The 19,104-nt window shown below is 37.6% G+C and overlaps 2 protein-coding genes across 2 annotated transcripts in view; both read left to right on the top strand.

Moving 5' to 3' along the window:
• Window positions 1-19,104, top strand: part of LOC136254845 (structural maintenance of chromosomes protein 1A-like) — a 155,410-nt gene that overhangs the window by 96,607 nt on the left and 39,699 nt on the right. The window lies entirely within an intron of this gene.
• Window positions 2,008-8,305, top strand: LOC136253807 (ficolin-2-like). The gene is made up of 4 exons (XM_066046465.1): window positions 2,008-2,611; window positions 7,569-7,622; window positions 7,821-7,843; window positions 8,261-8,305. The coding sequence occupies exons 1-4, from the start codon at window positions 2,008-2,010 to the stop codon at window positions 8,303-8,305; spliced, it is 726 nt and encodes a 241-aa protein (XP_065902537.1).

Raw genomic sequence — 19,104 nt, 5'->3', positions numbered from 1 at the left:
GCGACCCACTAACATAAAATTTCTAATTATTTCACACGCGCCCATATGGGTGATTTTCCAAAATTTGATCACAATTATTATACACATTTTCCTGTAGAATATTCAGCTGCAAACATATTAACCTGGATGGCAATGGTGAGTTGAGTTAATGTGATAATTATGATCAATCAACAAGATTGTAAATTACTAAATAAAATTGATTAATGTGCATGTAGCAAAGCAAGTAATTGATCTCACTCTCCCTCATACTCTTCATTCCTGTAGTAAAAAAAAAAACAGAAGTTAAAGAAATACCTAAAGCTGGCCCTAGCAAGCTATAAAAAACGTGTGGCCTCCCAAAAAGCCCAGGGTGAAAAAAAAGATGTGAAACCCAAGGTGGTGGCCAAGAAATGGCTATGATGGTAGGTTGATGGCAAAAAATATTAATTCAGGTGAATTTGGCACTGACACGAATTCACCAGGTGAATTTTTATTATTGAAATGTTTGCCATTAACCTACGTACCATCACAGCCATTTATTGGCCATCACCTTGGATTTCACATCTTTTTTCATCCTGGCTTTTTGGGAGGCTATACCATTTTTTTACAGCTTAGCTGTTTTTGGATTAGATATACATATAGTTGATGTTTAAGTATAGGTTGAATGTAGAGACTCGGCTGTTGTGGTTCCTTTGGCGCATGTTGGGGATCAAGTCACCATTGGGTCTGGGATTTTTTCGGAATTATTTACATTTTAGTTACATGTTTCTGATTCCCAAGGTTTAAGTCTTTTTACAAGTCTCTAGTGGGATAGCATTCACAGAATTTATTGCAATGCACACAAACTCTCAGGCCTCAGCATGCACGATTTCACAATTTTCATGGTATTATGTACTGTATGTTCATCATGTATTTTGGTAGGCTATTTCAAAACACTGAAACGTAAGCTATATTATATTGCTGCTACAATGGTTGAAATGGAGAGAATCCTCCTCTTGTCATGACATAAACCCAAAATATTGCCCATGTATACAGACTGAGGCATACTTACAATACTGAGACTTCAAATTACCTCTATGAAATCAAAATAATGTTTCTATAACATTCTGCTTGTTATCTTACATAGCTATAACCTAAAGCTATACATACGTAGCTACCACTTAACCAAGTATATAAAACATAATGATATATATCACCATCCATCTGCTCAAAGTAAATACGGTATACTGTTAAGGAGCTCAGCAGGAGTAATAAGTTATATACTGTTACGTATATCCAAAGTAATAACTACATAGCTAAGTGTGCCATAATGTACAGTACACTGGCAAGGAAATGTTAATATAGATCATGAAAAAGTAAAATATATCCCATAATTTATATTTAGATTACACTAGTGCCATGTTTAGTTTAATCAGTACATACAGTACTTATGGTGTAAGAACAAACAGTAGCTATGAGTGAAATCTTCAAGTGAGCAGCTGTTACATTCAGTTTTAGCCACTATCAACAACACGTTACTTCATAAATATTATTGTGCATTTAAATACCAATAAATTTACCTGTCCAATGGTGCAATTAAGCAATAATTCCTAACAATGTACATACAGTACTATATGTTGGTCTCAAATTGAATATTTTCACTGAAATGACATGCTTTATTATACACCACCAAACCATGCAAGGCAATAAGAGTATAATAATTATGTTGTTATGTCCCTTTTAGGAGACATGGTATCAGGTGGTGAATACTTTTGTCATAACTATGCTGACCAAAGGTTATTCATTAGAGTCATAACTTGATGAAGTAACTATATTTGAAAAAATAGCATGTGTTACTACCATATTAGGATGCATGTATGTAATTGTGAACACATGCACAGAAAATTCCACTGTACAGTTATTTTCCCTTTTTAGGAAATGCATAGCAGTATAAAAACACTGCAACTCTCAGTAGTTTCACTAGTGTGAAGTCAATTGTAGATCTAGACCAGTAGTGAACTAGAGTTGATCAGTGTTGGCTAGTCTACAATGACTACTATTATAACACTAGTAGTTCTAGTTAGTCTAGGAATAGTGCTAGTCGATGGAGAATGTCAAACAAATGGTGGACCTATAGACAACTGTTGTTGTCTTGGCTACAATAGCAACAATTTTAATGAAAAGAGTTCAGGAGTCTACACTATTGGTAACTTCTGTGGAGTTAAATGTTCCAATGTTAGAGTATATTGTGATACTACCTCAGGAGGAGGAGGATGGACTGTTATTTTAAAAAGACAAGACAGCGGCAATATTGACTTTTTTAACAATGACTGGACCAAGTATGAAGACGGATTTGGAAGTGTTATGGGAGAATTTTGGCTTGGACTAAGGTCCATACATTGTCTGACTAGTAAAGGAAACTGGGAGCTAAGGATAGATTATCAATTAAGCAATGGTACATTTTCATACCTTCACTACAAGCAGTTTGCAGTGGGATCACCTGAGACCCAGTATCGATTGAGCATATCTGGATTCTACAGTAATGGACTTACTGATCCATTTAGTACCCATGGCTCATTGAATGGCATGAAATTTTCTTCTAGAGATAAAGAAAATGACAGGCACACCACATACCATTGTGCTAAATATGAAGGTGGATGGTGGCACAATGCATGCACCCACATAAGGCTCCTTGATAGAAACGTGCTGATGTACCTGAATGGTGAATGGGTCAAGTCCATAATAGCTGTGGAAATGAAAATTAGACCACACTATTGTGACATATGATAAATCAGTTCTTTAATGATGCACTAAATTTTGTGTGAACATAATAATGTATACAAGAACAGTGTGATGCACATACTTTGTACATACATAGAATTATTATGTGTTTCTATTATAATATATATAGCAGTTTGAAAGTAAAATAATAATTGATTTATATTGAATGTTTGGGCACCATCTGGGTTATAATTAAAATTATGCATAAAGGTGTTTATGTATTAGCATTGTAATAACTGTTGGGGATGCACGTATATTCAGCACCATAACAATGTGTTAGTATAATGCAGTACAAGCCAAAACAATAAAATATAGTGTTAGGCTAAAAGCCTTTGTTCATTTCCTCATCCTGTTTCCCAGCACTATTATATCTTTGAACAGTCCAACAGTGTTTGACGAAACTATCTCCTCTGGTTAGCTGTTCCAACTATTGATATAACTTGCTGCGTAAAGAAATTAGAGCAAATATTTAATCTGGCATGTGGTTTAAACAGCTTCATATAGTGGCCTCTAGTGTTTGTAGTAGCAAAAAAGATTGTAGGATTAATATCATATAGTAGCCATTTAATATCTTAAAAACCTCTATGAGATCACCATGTTGACAGCGACAAAATAAAGTAAACAAACTCGAGGACCTCAATCTCTGATCATAAGATAATTTATCAAAACCAATAATTAACTTCGTAGCCCGCTTCTGTGATTAGAAGGGAATTTGTTAACCATAATAATGTAGCCTTCAACTGTACAGCATATACACTATTTGACATAACTATTCAATGATGTTTCCAATTCAAGAGGTTTAAATATACTGATATTATGATGGTAGCTGTAGCAACCACCAATGTATAAGTAAAGTATAGCCTTTGAACTTTAATGGTTCAAATTTAAAATTCATCATTCTCTAAAAGTATGTAGCAGATGCAAATAAATATAGGAAGTGGTTACTGAACCAAAAAGTTTTAATTTTCGTGTCTAATAGTTTTACTGTAGCCACTACCATAATTATACGCTGTAATTATGGTAAATCTTGAAATGACAGCTATTGCAGTATAAAATTGAATGCCACATTTTATATTAACTCCAGGATTCAAGAGTGTGCCCCCCTCTCCCTCTCTCCAGTCTTCCATAGTTGCTAAATATGAAAACTAAAATTTGCAGCACTATCTCATGCATGGGCATATTTTATCTGCTAAGTTGACTCAGTGCCACATCAATGTTTAATGCATAAATTATCATCAGTTGGCCTTTAGGGAAATATACTTAAGTGGATAAAGAGTTTCCTTACCAACAGGTATAGTACTGAATGGGAGAAATCCTGCACTGTAGGTATGGTTACTAGTGGTGTCCCTCAGGTATCAGTTTTGTGGCCTTGCTGTTCTCAATATTTATTAATGACTTGCCTTCAATAGTATCAAGCCCTATATTTATGTTTGCTGATGACACTAAGATATTTTGAGTTATACGAAATGAGGAAGACCACTTAGCTCTTCAGAAGGATTTAAACTTGCTACATGAATGGTCACTTTGGTGGCAGTTGAAATTTAATATCGCAAAGTGTAAACACCTTCACTTTGGAACAGCAGACAATTATGGTTCTTTTTACCTTAATGGTACTGTGGTCGACAGTGTATCATCTCATAAGGATCTTGGTATTGTATTTGATAACCACTTAAAGTTCCATGATCATACCATTGAGGTTACTGCTATGACTAACCACCTCTTGGGGATTATTAGGAATTCCTTCGAATATTTGGAGCCAGATATGTTGGTGTAACTGTTTGTGTCAATAGTACAGCCCACACCGGAATATGGTGACTCTGCATGGGGCTACCATTTATTTTGGATCAGAAAAAGATTGAAAAGGTCCAACAAAGAGCTACCAGTTTGTTACCAACACTGGCCTGGCTGATAAATCCTACTCTGAAAGTATAGGCGGATCTAGGAGGCACTGTCAGGGGGGGCCAAGGGGGGGCAAGAAGTTTTAGTGCACAACAGTGTTTATTCCACTAAGAGGAATTCTAGTACAGTGGCGGATCTAGGATTTTCAAAAAGGGTTTCTGAAAATTGGTATAGCTAAATAAGGCATCTGATAACAATTCTCCGGAAACTTTTGTGATTTTAGAAGCTCTGAGATCGGATTTTAGGTTAGCAATTACAATAAATTCAATACTTTAAACTGTAAATAATTACTAAATACTATGGCTAACTATAGGGCAAATATTGTGACTACAAGCTGTGGCATTGATTGCTCTATTAGAGTAGTTACTTGACTGCTCTATTAGAGTATCTCGATCGTTTTTAATGCATTGGGAGATGAAAAATGAAGTGTTGCTAATGGTTTAATAGCTATAAATGGTGTTAGTTAAGTGCAACTGCATGCATGCTACTGGTATATAGTTGTTTGCTATGACAAATTGTCAATACAACAATGTTTATGTAATGAGAATGCCACTAAGCTAAATTTAAAAGGGGATAGAAACCCATCTGGGTCCGCCACTGTAAATAGGCAACCCGTCTATACAAGTTATATTCAGTTGCATAACTTGGATGAATGATAGACATACAGTTTTACGACTGTAGTTAGAGAAAAGTTTTAAAAATTAGATCTCCTAGGTTTAAATTTGGGAGCATTTTTGATAGAATTTAGCTTAAAATGTGTATGCTTGCAATGCATATAAAGATTAATTAGCCTATCGGAAATAAAACCTGTAAAGTGTACTAAATCAAAATATAAAGGTGTATAGTATTGTTATAATGACATTAGAATTGTGACTGTTCTATTAGAGTAGTGACTGCTCTATTAGAGTATCTAGATCTTGGCACAACAATTTAAACTTATTTGCCTCACTTTCTTTACAATGTATAGTATAACTGTAAAGTACATTTATAACTATTGTCTTCTATTTGCCTATTGGTTTTCTATACTTCTGAATACAGTGTGAATGCATGAATCATTCCAGTTTCTGGTATCAACATAGTACTGTGAGTCCAAGGGGGGCACAGCACCCCTTGGCCCCCCCCTCAGATCCGCCTATGTCTGAAAGATTGTCTTTACTACGATTGTCATCCTTAGCTCATTGACGACTAAGAAGAGATCTTATGTTATACAAAATTCTAAACAATTATTTTAGTTCAGACTGTCACAACGTCTTCACTTACACTAATACCATTACAAGGGGACATCATTTTAAGTTATTTAAATCATTTTCAAGATTAAAATGTAGATCTGATTATTTTTTTAATAAGATTCTCAATGACTGGAATGGCTTACCTGACTATGTTGTAAATCAATTCAATTAATTGTTTTAAATCATTGTTAGATTCCCACTTAACTAAATCTAGATTTATTTTTGTATAGCCATCTTATGATTGTACAAATTTTGTGTTGTTGACCCAGTATACAGGCAGTGCCTTTACCGGTAATTAATAATACTAATACTATAGTATGTTCACGTTGAGCTGAATCCTGAAAAAACGGCTAAAAATTAAAAGTGGATTTTTTCTCAACAGAGTTAACATTTCAGTCAACCGGATGATTATTGGTAACAGCAAAGGTGTCAACAACAGACATGTACAGTTTGGCTCCATTACAAGTTCGGGAAAGGGCTGTAATGGACATTGTATTTATATGGCTTCCCCATATGAAATGTATTGTGAAAATTTTGATTGGCCATAAATATTATGTCAAACGTTTGAACAAAAAGATTTTGAAATATTTTTAGCGGGTCAAGCAGTACTACAAATGAGCCAAGTTTCAGGATCGTGTGTAATTGCATCCATGAGTTATTAAATGTTTTTGAGGATTCAGCTCAACGTGAACATACTATAAGAATATCATAAATGCTTGATTGCATATGGCCTTGTGTATGCCTTCTTTAGGCTTATATAACATAGCTAGCTGAACTACTCATGACTATCACTTATTCCTATCCCTAAACAACTCTTGATCAACGTAACATAGTCCACTTACAGTGGAAAGTAGAATGCATATGATTTAGACATTTGTGCATAAACCATTCTACATCAAAATTTTCAGTCTGAAACATATGAAATAGCTTTAGCTTCTTGAGGCTGTGCCCCTCAGACCCCTGCTCCATAATACCCTGGTGCATTTCCCTTGCTAAACCCTGGATCCGCCCCTGGACTTTTCAGAAACAACTAACTACATATACACAATGTCATGTAGCTAAAAAAGAAACTTTAATTTCCATCACTGTTTTCACATGGGCAGTTGGCACTCAAAAGTGAGGGTTGAGTAATCTACTTTCAACCCAGTTTCTGTTCACAAACAATCATCAGATGATAGTATTCATTGAGTGATAAATATTATCTTCTAACTACGTTCTACGCATTTTATGCATTCACCAAAAACCACAACTTGTTTAACTTTGCAGACCCCAGTTCAACCCCAGTTGAACCCTACTGTGGACCTGTTTATGATATTTTATGACTTCGAGGTTCAACCGTGGTTAAGAAGCTCATATAAATTGAACATGTTGATTCCTAGTGTTGAATGTGGTTTAAAGTGCCCATAATAAAAGGGTGTATGGCTTGCAGAATGCATGGCAGGGCTGTATGTAGTTATAGGATGTTAAAGCCATACAAGTTAACTACTAGTCTTGATAAGTTAAACTATACAATGTGTGCAGTTCTGCATTGTGTCTGTAAATGACAAATTATACAGTACAATAAAACTTCATACATATATAATTCTGGCCAATGCAGCTCAGAAAGTATAGTTGATACACTATTCTCCCAGTCAAGTTTAATTTCACCCATCTTGCTGAGATTCTTTGTACTCTTTCAATGGCATTGGTGTCTTTTGATAGGTATGGATCCAAAACTGCAGATGTATGCTCCAATTTTGGGCAAATTAATCCAAGGTAAGCAGCAGCTTTTACAGACTCTTCACATTTATTGAGATTACGCTGCACAAAGTTTAATGACTTTGTTACATTACTTGCTATATTGTTAATATGTGTTGAGAATGAAATTTCAGAATGGAATAGGACTCCAAGACAATTATAGGTGTTGGCTTGTGCGATTTAGCATTGTATTGTCAATGTTGTAATGATATTCAGGTGGAGAGGTTGATCTTGAACAGGTAAGTATGACACATTTATCAATGTTTAGGCTCATTTGCCAGTATATACAACATTTAATTACAGTAAACAAAACTTAAAGCTCAAACAGTAAATCAGTTCATTAAACATGACTCCACCCTAACCAGATCCATTGGAGGTGGAGTTCTGTCAAAGTGACCAGATGATGACCAAGCACCACAGATACAGGCAATAGCAGAGTGCAGCAAAGAAAAGGAAAGACAGCAACGGAGCCAGCCTAGAGTAACCATCCCCCCACTGATTGGATAAAAGAAAAGCCAGGCATTTGTAAAAGATAGTGGCTTCATGAGCCAGACCTCCAGTAGCAGAAAAAACCAAGAGAGAGAATGAGGCGTGTCCAACTTCTCGGATACATTGGCCATAAGCACGCCATTTGATGTTCTCATGCTATTTTATAGGCAGCAGACAGTGATGAGCACTTATTTGAGGCAGATAAGTATTGAAAACTCTGACATCGACAGAGCATTTCTCTGATGGACCACTCCAAAAACCATTCATCGCAACATCCAGATGAGCGCCATCTTGAGTATTTGAAGTAGAGAGGGAGTACTCAACTGGATTTGAGACAGGTTGCAGCTCATGTTCAACAATGACCTGAGAACAAACTTCAGTCAATAGAGAAGCAGTAAGGTCCCTGATATCATTGTGTCTCAAAGAATGGAGTCCACCCTTTGGACATGACAGTACGTGCTCTACAGAGAAAGAGGAACCACAAGCACAAAGGGAAGAAGCCCCAAGAGGAGACCAACCATAATGCAATGCACGGGAATCTTGAAAGACAGATTTGTGCAAGGCAAATCCGTACTCCTGCAGGGGAAAGGCAGTTAACCAACTAGAGACCCCCTTAACTTAAGCAAAGTCAACAGCAGACTGTAATGATGGCTCAAAATTCTCACGCAAAAACTAAGACAGAGCAGAATATCCTTCAGCCTTTGACTTGCAAATCAAAGATTTCCTGTTAAATTGGGAGGAGCAAAGGAAAGGATGAGTAGAAATAAAGTTGCAGAGGGGCTCACATATGTTACGGGAAGCAGCAAACTCACTGTCCCAGATAGAGGATGGTTTGGGTAAACCAAGACCACCTCATCGAGCAGGAAGGCAGAAAAGCTTATGTTTTGAGTCAGATGGAGGTGAGTGACCAGTGATCGTAGGAATGAAAACCTGGCGAATGACATTGTAAAGCGGCTGAAGACAGGAGGAAATGCTAGGGACAGTACAACAAAGAAATAGCCACTGACTAGAAAGTCCATGTGTGAAGGCACAATAGGCAGCATGTGGTTGAGCTTCAGCGATCTTAGACAACAGTTTTACGTCTTCAGTCCAAATTTGAGCCTTTTCAGAAACAGAATTTTGAATGTAGGATGAAGTGTCTATTGCAGCACCAAGGTAAGGGGCATCCATCACTGGCCACATTTATCCCAGAACCAGCAAATAGTTGCTTGGCATCAGGAAGCAGATTCTTCTTAGTAACTAGCCAGGTCTTTAAAGCACTGAGACATTGACAAAGTATCCATAGAATGACCAACTGAGCAAAGACCTTGCCACCACTGGTACAATCTTCCAAGCTTACCACAAGTGCAAGCATCATCGGCATACCAGATTTTTAATATCCCCTGGGCCTGGCAATCATTTTAAAAGTGGGATTGTAGCAAGAACATACATAGGCATGGCCAAAGGGTTACCCTGGGTGGTACCTTATTCAGACATTAAAACATCTCCAGAAATCAACAAACAAGCAGGAGAACTGAATGGTAAGTATTGATAAGGAGTGTGGAAAAAGGTAGGCATAACTGACGAATGCTGTTAAGGGCCACAATATGATTTAAAGAATTAAACGAATTGCTAGCATATGCATCGACTAACAAAACTGCATCACAGTCACTAAGAGCAAAGTGGGAACGAACTGAGTGGATAGATCGGTGCACACACTTTTACAAAAACAATTTCAATAAACCAGGCACGCACACACAGCCGGCACGCGCCTGGCTTAATAAGGCTATTTTATTACAGTGGACTGTTGGTAAGAAAATTAAAACTGATTGTAAGGCAACCTTTAATCAAAGAGTAGACAACGAAATTGAAAAGTTTTGATAATGGCTATCCCATAAATCTTGAGGTATATACTTTTAGTCAAATCCTTGTAGTAAATTTTAAAAGGGTAAAGATGTACTGTACAGCCCATACGTTATGTACTTTTCTGTTCATGGTGCAGCTGGTTATTTTTATTGAAGTTTTACAACTAGCCCAAATCACCATTTACAACTAGCCAAAAGCCACTAGCTTTTGGCCACAACTAGCCCTTGGACTGTGTGTACAGAAGAGAGAACTCTGTGATATATTGATTGGGATTCCAGGAGACTCTGAAAGGTTAATAGCCAGGTAACTAAGAATTTACATGTATCAGTAGCCACCCCATCTGCATGCAAAAATGCTGCAGCTGTGCTAGAATCTGGAATCTTAATCTTTACCACTAAAATTCCAAACTTTTCTTATTATGCTGGTGAACCCGTGCATACTGGCTACATTAGAAGAAAGAATGGCACCAGTTTATTGTCTGAATGCATGGCATTGCACAATCCAACAATCAATTGCTGAAACAGCAAAACGGTCGTTACACTTCGTTTTCAGCTATGTTCAACCCATTAATTACACAGTGTTACAAATGAAGAAAACTATGTAAAGGACCTCTGCAATCAATCCAGTCACAATGGAAACTTGGACAATACTCCAGTAGGGAAGCCATCGCATAGTGCTATCATGAATTGGCACGTGCACCTTGTGTTGTCTGCATAGATAAATGGAACACAAAAGAGGACACAGGTAAGTCCATGAAGCATGCATTGTACATACTGCGGTATGCCCAAAGGTACCAGTCAGGCTGAAGGGACGTTGAACAGTGAGAAGTCAAGCCTGTAGCCTTAGCCATTACCGAGTTATGCTTGTCTGAAGACATCAGGAAATCAGTCAGACAGAAATTCCACTAATAAAAAGAATTAAATTTCGTAGCAACTTTTTGGAAGCTTTTTGGGTGGCACTGAAAGCACTTGTGGGCTTGACTATGCAGTACCTTACCAAAACTGCCAAGGTTCCTGTGAAGATGGTTTTTAGGGTGATGGTTTGGCAAGAAATTCCCAAACCTCATAATATGTATTGTATGATATATGATACAGAAAATTCAAATCCGTAAGATTACTTGTCTTGTGCTAAAGGTGCTTGGCAATGATCAAGACACACGGTAGTGTGTCGTGCGGCCCAAGAAGCCGGCGCGCAACACCCGTGAGTATATTGACAGGAAGAAAGAAAACGCAATTTTCGCACCTCCGTAGCTCTGTGCTGCCTTGATGAAACAAGACGAGTTTTGCTGTGGACACTCCCTCCAACTTCAGTACTCCACATTCCAAATTTGAGCGAAATCGCTTCAGGCGTTCCCGAGATATGCGACTTCAAAAATTGGCTTAGTTTCTTGGTTTTTTTCTTCTTAGGCCAATGAAACTTGATTAGCAGTTTCGCGTCATCGCCCGCATACTGTTTATACACCAGCATGGAATTTCATTATTGGTAATTCTGATCGAAATACTCTAATAGAGCAGTCACTTTTACTTTAATAGAGCAATCAGCTATACTCTAATGGGAAAATCACTTGTTTAGTTAGCTGAATATTCTTATATATTAGTAGCTAACGTACTTTAGCAATTTAATGCAATGTAGATCTCCCTGTTTTTTTTGGCAGAAATCTTCATGTTTGGGATGGGTGTTGTACTTTTAGAAAATAATGAATAATGAATAATAACCGCCCGCATCAAATTTTCAAAAATTTGAGCGAGAAACTGGTAATCAAGTTTCATTGGCCTTATTTTTCTTCCTCTTTTCGCACACTTACAAAAACTGCTACAAAACGCGAGCGCCTTATCCGGTTGCCTTGAAATGTGGCACACAGAAGGGGGGTATAAAGGCGCATCTCGGTACCAACTTTGGCTTGGAATACCATAAACAGGCAAAAAGTTATGAGCAATTATTCACGAAAAATAACACCAATATCATGAATATGTTGTCACGCCTACAGGATAAACCGAGTATGGGAAGGAGTTGAAAATGGGTAGGTAAATAGGTTAACAATTGAACCTCAACCCTTTTGTGGTTTGAAAGAAATCGAGCTAAAAACCAGGACGATACAACGAAAAAACCAACAGTGTGTAACAATTACGCAATCGAGATTAGCTAATAAAAAACGACTACTTGCCACGCCTACCAGATAAACCGCTTGAGGTAATGCTTTGAAATTCGCTGTACAGATGGAGTAATCATCTTAGAAAGGCTCTTCAATGGTGTAGAAGAATCAGACTTAAAGCCACGGAGGTATAAGACGAAATCCAACTAGGTGTAGCGCAAGTGCGAGATACTCTAATAGAGCAGTCATCCTAATAGAGCAATCATCCTAATAGAGCAGTCACCCTGAACAGAATTCAAGAGATCGGTTAGAAACAAGTAACCTGTATAGAGAGCAGCTACAAACTAATCACCCTGTAGGGAGTTCAGCTACAAACAAATCACCCTGTAGAGAGATCAGCTAGAAGAAGTTACCTTGTAGATCGCTCAGCTACAAACAATTCACCCTGTAGAGAGATCAGCTAGAAGAAGTTACCTTGTAGAGTGTTCAGCTACAAAGAAATCACCATGGAGAATTCTGTAATAAATATATGTATTACATATATAAAATGTACATTTACTAATAAAATCAGAAATATTTAAAGTATTCAACATTTATTTCGTCTTTTTCTTCTTCCTATGGTAAAGAAAAAAAGATAGGTTAAACAAACCTCAAAGCCGGCCTATGGCTGGCTTTGGGGTATACAAATACAAAAAGAAGTGAAATCTAATCCAAAACAGCCAAGCTGTAAAAAAAGAGTGCGGCCCCCAAAAAGGCTATGGTGAAAAAAGATGTGAAATCCAAGGTGGCGGCCAAGAAATGGCTGTGATGGTAGGTTAATGGTAAAAATTGTAATAACGACAATTCAGGTGAATTTTGTGCCAAGACCAAGCGGCACCAAAATTCACCTGAATTGTTGTTATTAAAACTTTTACCATTAACCTACCATCACAGCCATTTCTTGGCCACCACCTTGGATTTCACATCTTTTTTCACCATAGCCTTTTTGGGGGCCGCACTTTTATTTACAGCTTGGCTGTTTTGGATTAGATAATAGTTATTTACTTAGTTTTTCAAACTTTTATGAAAAAAGGGAATGTGGGAATGCACAAAATATTTTGTGCCCACATTCCCTATTTTCATAGGCTCAGTCACAATTGTCGATTATTGCACTTGTTCACACTAATGCCATATGTAGAGCATAGCAAAATGTACCATTTAAAATGATTATAATGCACATTGTACGTATACACAGTGTACAGTAGCTACACTGGCAGAAATTACAGTATGCGCATGATATAATTTTATGCATAATTATTACTACAATGCATACTATACAAAGTATTTTCTTAAGCACTAAAAAGTGTATGTATAAATGTACAGGTCTAAAATATATGCCTTACGTACATACTGTATGTGTATATAATTATATTACTGTATACTGTACAGTACATGTGTATATGCTTGCTTCTATGCAAGCTAAAAGTGTGGATTTTCAGCAGGTGGCAAATTTGCAGATGGTTGAGAAATTGCTGATGGATGGTGATGAACCTGTGTGAGTGGATAGGAATTCATTACCTCTGTGTATGATGGAGGAGGGGTCCTGGGCAGTCCTGAGTCCTCAACATCTGTGATGCTTTTTGGTGGTGGCACATTTGAATTCAACATTGATGACTCCTGCATACATAGATTTTCTGCTAACGTCTGTATACCTATTACACCGCACACTATTATTGGATGCTGGTGGATGAGCATCAATAGTATCTGCCACAGTAGATGAACTACTAAAGTTAGGTGGTGCTGATGGTTTGATATGACTATGGCTTGGTACATTGAAAGCACTTAAATTCAGGTGGTGATGGCTGAACAGTGAAGCGGTTTGGTGCAAACACCGTAGTTTGGTTCACACTTAAATCAGTGGGGGCTGATGGAAGAACTCTTTCACTACCAACGGTGATTGGTATATTTGGTAAATGAAGGTGTTGCCAAGTATGATAGAATGATGTGATCCTTAGCACTACACTCAACTCATAGGAAACTTCCAGAATACCACAATTGCTAATGGAAGGAACCATAGTAGTAGGAATTGGGAGGTGTCCAACATGCCAACCAGTTGTACGTGCAGCTGTGAAGTGGCGATCCTCTATACTACAAGTAATTCCCATGGTGTGTTTTTGTTCCCCATCAACATTATAATCTATGTTCTGCTTTAGAGTAGCACATACAGATGTTATCCTTCTGTGAGTCAGCTTCACCAAAACAGGTATCAAATTTCCAGCATAATACCCACATCTCTCTACATAAGCTGCACCTTCAATTTTGCCATTGTCAGCATGTCATTCCTTCTTTTTTGTCTTCGATTTACAGCTAAGATTCAGAGTGGAACCCTCCTTGTCCTGGGGCCCTAATTTATCTCTTTGCCCTGCACTACTACGTGTACACATGCAGTTACAACGTACACAGGACACATGAATACCCGACAGTTTTAAGGTGCACAATAATAATCAGGGCCACCCACAGGGGGATAACTGGAGAATTTTTCCCTGGGTCCCAGTCTGACAGGGGCCCCAGGGGGCTCCATCAAGGGCCCCTTGAATACCTGTTCAAAAGATTGATATGCTCTAATAGAGCAGTCAAGAACTAGATACTCTAATAGAGCAGTCACAGTATATTCTTCAGAGGAACAGTGTAGCAAGCTTATAAATAAGGGGATATAGTTGGTGAGTGGCAGCTATTGTCATTGTCAGCATGTCATTCCTTCTTTTTTGTCTTCGATTTACAGCTAAGATTCAGAGTGGAACCCTTCTTGTCCTGGGGCCCTAATTTATCTCTTTGCCCTGCACTACTAAGTTGGGTTTGCAACTGTAGCAAGAGAGTTAAACTTTAATACCAACAGTTTCATGATGCCAAATCCCATGGAAATCACAAGGAATGTGACACAAATTCAGTCATTGTAGACGTTGTTTTAACTAGACTTGACAGAAAGGTGAGATGCTTAAGCAACAAGTTTAACTTAACTACACTGTACACTGGCCAGTGCCTGAAAAGCTATGCACATCATTCTTTTTCAGCAGCTTGACTTTAAACATAAGTGCTGTTACAAAAAACTACACGCAGGAAAAGCTTTAACTTTAAACTTAACTCTCATAACCCATTAGCTATGATCATAATTTGTGACCGGGCCTACGAAAACCGGGCATGTGGGCACAAACTACACCCCGTCACACTATAGGTCATATCTCAGTACTGGAACAAAATATTTACATTCTATAAATTGCATCATAACGCCAATTTAATGCTGATAAAGAGCTGAAAATTGTATTGCCATAGCGTAGTTCTATAAAACGTTATGAGTGATGGAAGTGTGAAAAAGTAGGCAAAAAACATGTGCCCACATGCCCTATTTTCGCAGGCCCAGTCACATTTAATACTGCATGACCACTAACCCAAAGCATTGAAAGTTCTCTCTAGTAGTTCACTGTGGCTATTGATCTTATTTATCAAAACTACAAGATCCTAGAAATCATCATTGTACAGTAACACTGACACATAACCTATACGTACCTCAGACATCCTGGCTGGGTAGCTAACCAGCTACAGTACATGCATTGCTCACTAATATTCACCACCTGTACTTAACGAGTGAAAAAAAGCAAAATCTGAGGTAAAACATTGCTTACCTTTATAGCACTTAGAACGTCTTAGTGTTCTAAGCATTTTTGAGCAGTCTGTATTATCAGGGTGATGAACTACAATGTTGGAATGTCACGGCAAGATTTGGACTGCAGCAGTCAATGCACTCCTCTAGTCTGCGTGCCTTCATTATGCCACTCAATAGATGTAACGGCCCTCCAAGTGTCCACTCAGCATTCAGTCTCTGTCCACTTCTTTGTTCTTCACACTCGATCAGTTCCGTAGACTGCAGTAAATTAATGTGTACAAAACATTACAAACAGGCTTTTTTCACTTGTCATGGAGGATGTTCCTCAGGATACTCAATACTTAAAGCCACCGTACTGGACTCAGTTCTTTTGGTGCCTTCTCCACAGTTTCAAAGAACCATTTTGAAGAAAAAGAGAGTACAGTCTGATTCATCAGGGTTACTTAATATGACCATCTACCCTGCTTCTGAGGTGTTGTATGAGAGGGCTGCTCCTCCATCCTTTTTACAGTAGAACAAGTTCTTATCTACCTTCAATAACATTTTCACTTCCCAAATATCATTCACATTATTATAAAAATTTTTAAGAACTCTTTACCTTCACTGGTCCAATCAACTAGCTCATTGGAGACCATGTCCCATCTTTCCTCCATCTATTTCTTCCACATTACCTGCCCAACACTGCTATCTTCCTAGCTACCTTCAGCAGCTAGCAGAGTTGATTTGGAGACCATCTTTCCCTCAACCCAGCAATGTTTTCATGTTACAAAATTCAAGTGCAACTATCCCACTACATCCCTCCCTGCCGCACTCTCCTCTTCCCTTCCACTTCTAGTGGACTGTATTAATGTACTGTACTATTGTTTGCACATTGTGTTTAATGAACCCTCTGGGCACAATTTCCAAAAATCAATAGTGTAATAATGCAATCAATAGCACAATAATGCACTAATTACATTCATATGGCTAAGTGATGTTGCTATTTACAGTAACATATGTGACCGGATTTCACATAACAAGGCTTCCACACACACAAAATCAAACTTACGATTTTACCAGAAATGGATTGCTGGTCTAATACACTATCATATTTCACACTGTACTTCCTTCAGCACTGACAAGTCTGGTTTCTGTAGCAGCTTTCTTCCGACCCTGTCAAAGCCACGAGTGTGAGATTGGCACCATTAAATGGCCATGGCTCTGTGATAATTGTGTGTAGTGAGCTGGGACTTCACAGAGAGCTCACCAATAGGCCACACCAAGTCAAACCTTAGTTTCTGGTCACCCGCCCGCATGGTAAACCTGAAACCCTAGTTTATGAGGACTATTATTAATATTACAGGTGCTTAAGTGCACGTGACCCAGCAAGACACTTATTTTTTACTGCAAAAGATCGATATACTCTAATAGAGCATTCAGGGATTCCAATAGAGCAGTCACACTACTCTTAACTCTAATATTAGGTATATATGCCACACTAATAAAATGTTTCTAACTATAGCTAGTTTTGTCCTTGATTATATAGCTGTTCAGATTATAACTGTTACTAATGCTTCTGTAACCAAAGTAATTTCAGTAGCATTAACTACTAGTCCATGCAGATGGGCCATAGCTTTAACTTTATAATTCAAATGTAGTCCTCTAATGATTATATAGTCTAATTCCTTATCACTGAACACTACAGGGGTATGGAAAGCCGGCAACATTCGGTGAGCTTAAACTTAAACTTTTCCATAACTAAAATTAGATTGGCAAGTAGACACCCTTATAGTTTAAACATTCCCAGATGATCACTAAAAAACAGTAGTCTGGAGCACTCAATGACTCAAAACTTTGACAGTTACTTTTCTCAAGGTTACTGAATAGAAGGCTGGAAACACATAGCTAGTGGGCTAAGACTTTACATTTGAATGAAGAATTTCTGATGTGAAAATAGAAGTTAAATTTCATTGTGTATCATGATCATTTGAACAACTTAGCTATAAGTCATAGTAATACTTTCCTGACATAGCTAATGAGACATTTATTTCACTTGGAAAGCATAAGTAGCTACATGAGCAAAACATTTCCTATAGTATATTCTAAATAAATAAATAAATATATACTTAAATGCTATACATCAGTGTATAGCTAGCCATGATCCATCAACAACTTTCCTAGTGCATTTTTTGCCGAAGCACAACTACTTATGTTGTTGGTTAAGTATAAAATCAACATGAATTTGCTAAATTGAGCAAATAATAATACCATACAGTATATTGTCACAGTAGAGTCTATAGTCCTGAAGTCCTGATCATCCGCCCGCCCGCATCCATTTGTAGGCTTGGGAGTGACCAGAAACTAAGGTATGACTTGGAGTGGCCAATTAGTGTTCTCAGTCAATTTGGAGTAATCTGAGTGCCATGGAGGGCCATGGAGAGCCCAAACTTGGCCTCTGGATTCCAATCGTCTTCTTACTTCATTTTATACCCGTATATTAAGTATCCGTATATTAAGACCACCGTCCACCCCCACCCTCCCACCCTATTAGTACCGCCTGTGATATTATTACTCGCTCGAAAAAAGCTGCTCAAAACAGGGCAAATTTTGGGTATCAGAAATGTATACACCCACTCAGTGATAGCTAGTGAACAGATGAACAATTGGTGCAAATTTTGTTTGCACAGCTGTAGGCACTGGGAAGTTATTACACAATGATTCCTTAAAATCGCCATATCTCCTAACAAAGCTTTGTGCGTCGAAGCCTTGTTTTGTCAAATTCAGTCACATATAGACTACTGTGTGGTTAGCATGGAAGCCTTACAGGTTTTCAGTTGTTATGATAGAGAAGCCAATTTGTGGATCACCAGTGTATTACCAGTCAAACAGAATCCTTATTAGTGGCAAGCAGTGTTGAATGTCAAATAACCCCAGCACCATTGGAAGATCACTGACAACTAAATTCTCCGTAGTCTTGGCAGCACTATTCTGTGATTCCAAAGTTTGCAGCATCAGCCTCAGCTTTAAACTTATTATAAAAGTATCGGCATCTCACATGGGTCATTCCATGTCAAATCAACAAGGAATTTAGTGTCACCTCTTGGTTTTTGACAAAACTTGCTGTGTTTGTAGTACTTAGTGGTGCTCATCACCCATACAAAATTTTATGGTTTTGGATATATGACCATTGAATATTTCATAAAAATTTGGTCCATTTTTTAACAAGTTACAAAATCAACTATAGCTATTACTTTTAATTTAATATCTTAAAATGAAATTTTCAACAATTGACGACTGTTGATTGACCTGTCAAGTGATGTATAAATTATGGAATATCACTTTAATAAATTAAAGATTGAAAGATACTTAGTTTAAAAGTTTAATTCATAATACTATATTTCCAAAACAATTTTTAATGAATAATCATCGGGTCATGGTCTATGTTTGATAACATT

This window comes from Dysidea avara, chromosome 4, assembly GCF_963678975.1.
Source record: "Dysidea avara chromosome 4, odDysAvar1.4, whole genome shotgun sequence".
NCBI classification, from domain to species: Eukaryota; Metazoa; Porifera; class Demospongiae; order Dictyoceratida; family Dysideidae; genus Dysidea; species Dysidea avara.
Note: the sequence above shows the minus strand (reverse complement) of the source record. Positions and strands in the feature narration are given on the sequence as shown.

Excerpts from the sequence above, each read along its gene's own strand:
- LOC136253807 (XM_066046465.1), top strand. The coding sequence starts at position 2,008 with ATGACTACTATTATAACACTAGTAGTTCTAGTTAGTCTAGGAATAGTG. Across the intron at positions 2,612-7,568 it reads CCATTGTGCTAAATATGAAG|GTATGGATCCAAAACTGCAG; the intron begins GTGGATGGTGGC and ends GTCTTTTGATAG. Across the intron at positions 7,844-8,260 it reads GAGAGGTTGATCTTGAACAG|GCAGCAGACAGTGATGAGCA; the intron begins GTAAGTATGACA and ends GCTATTTTATAG.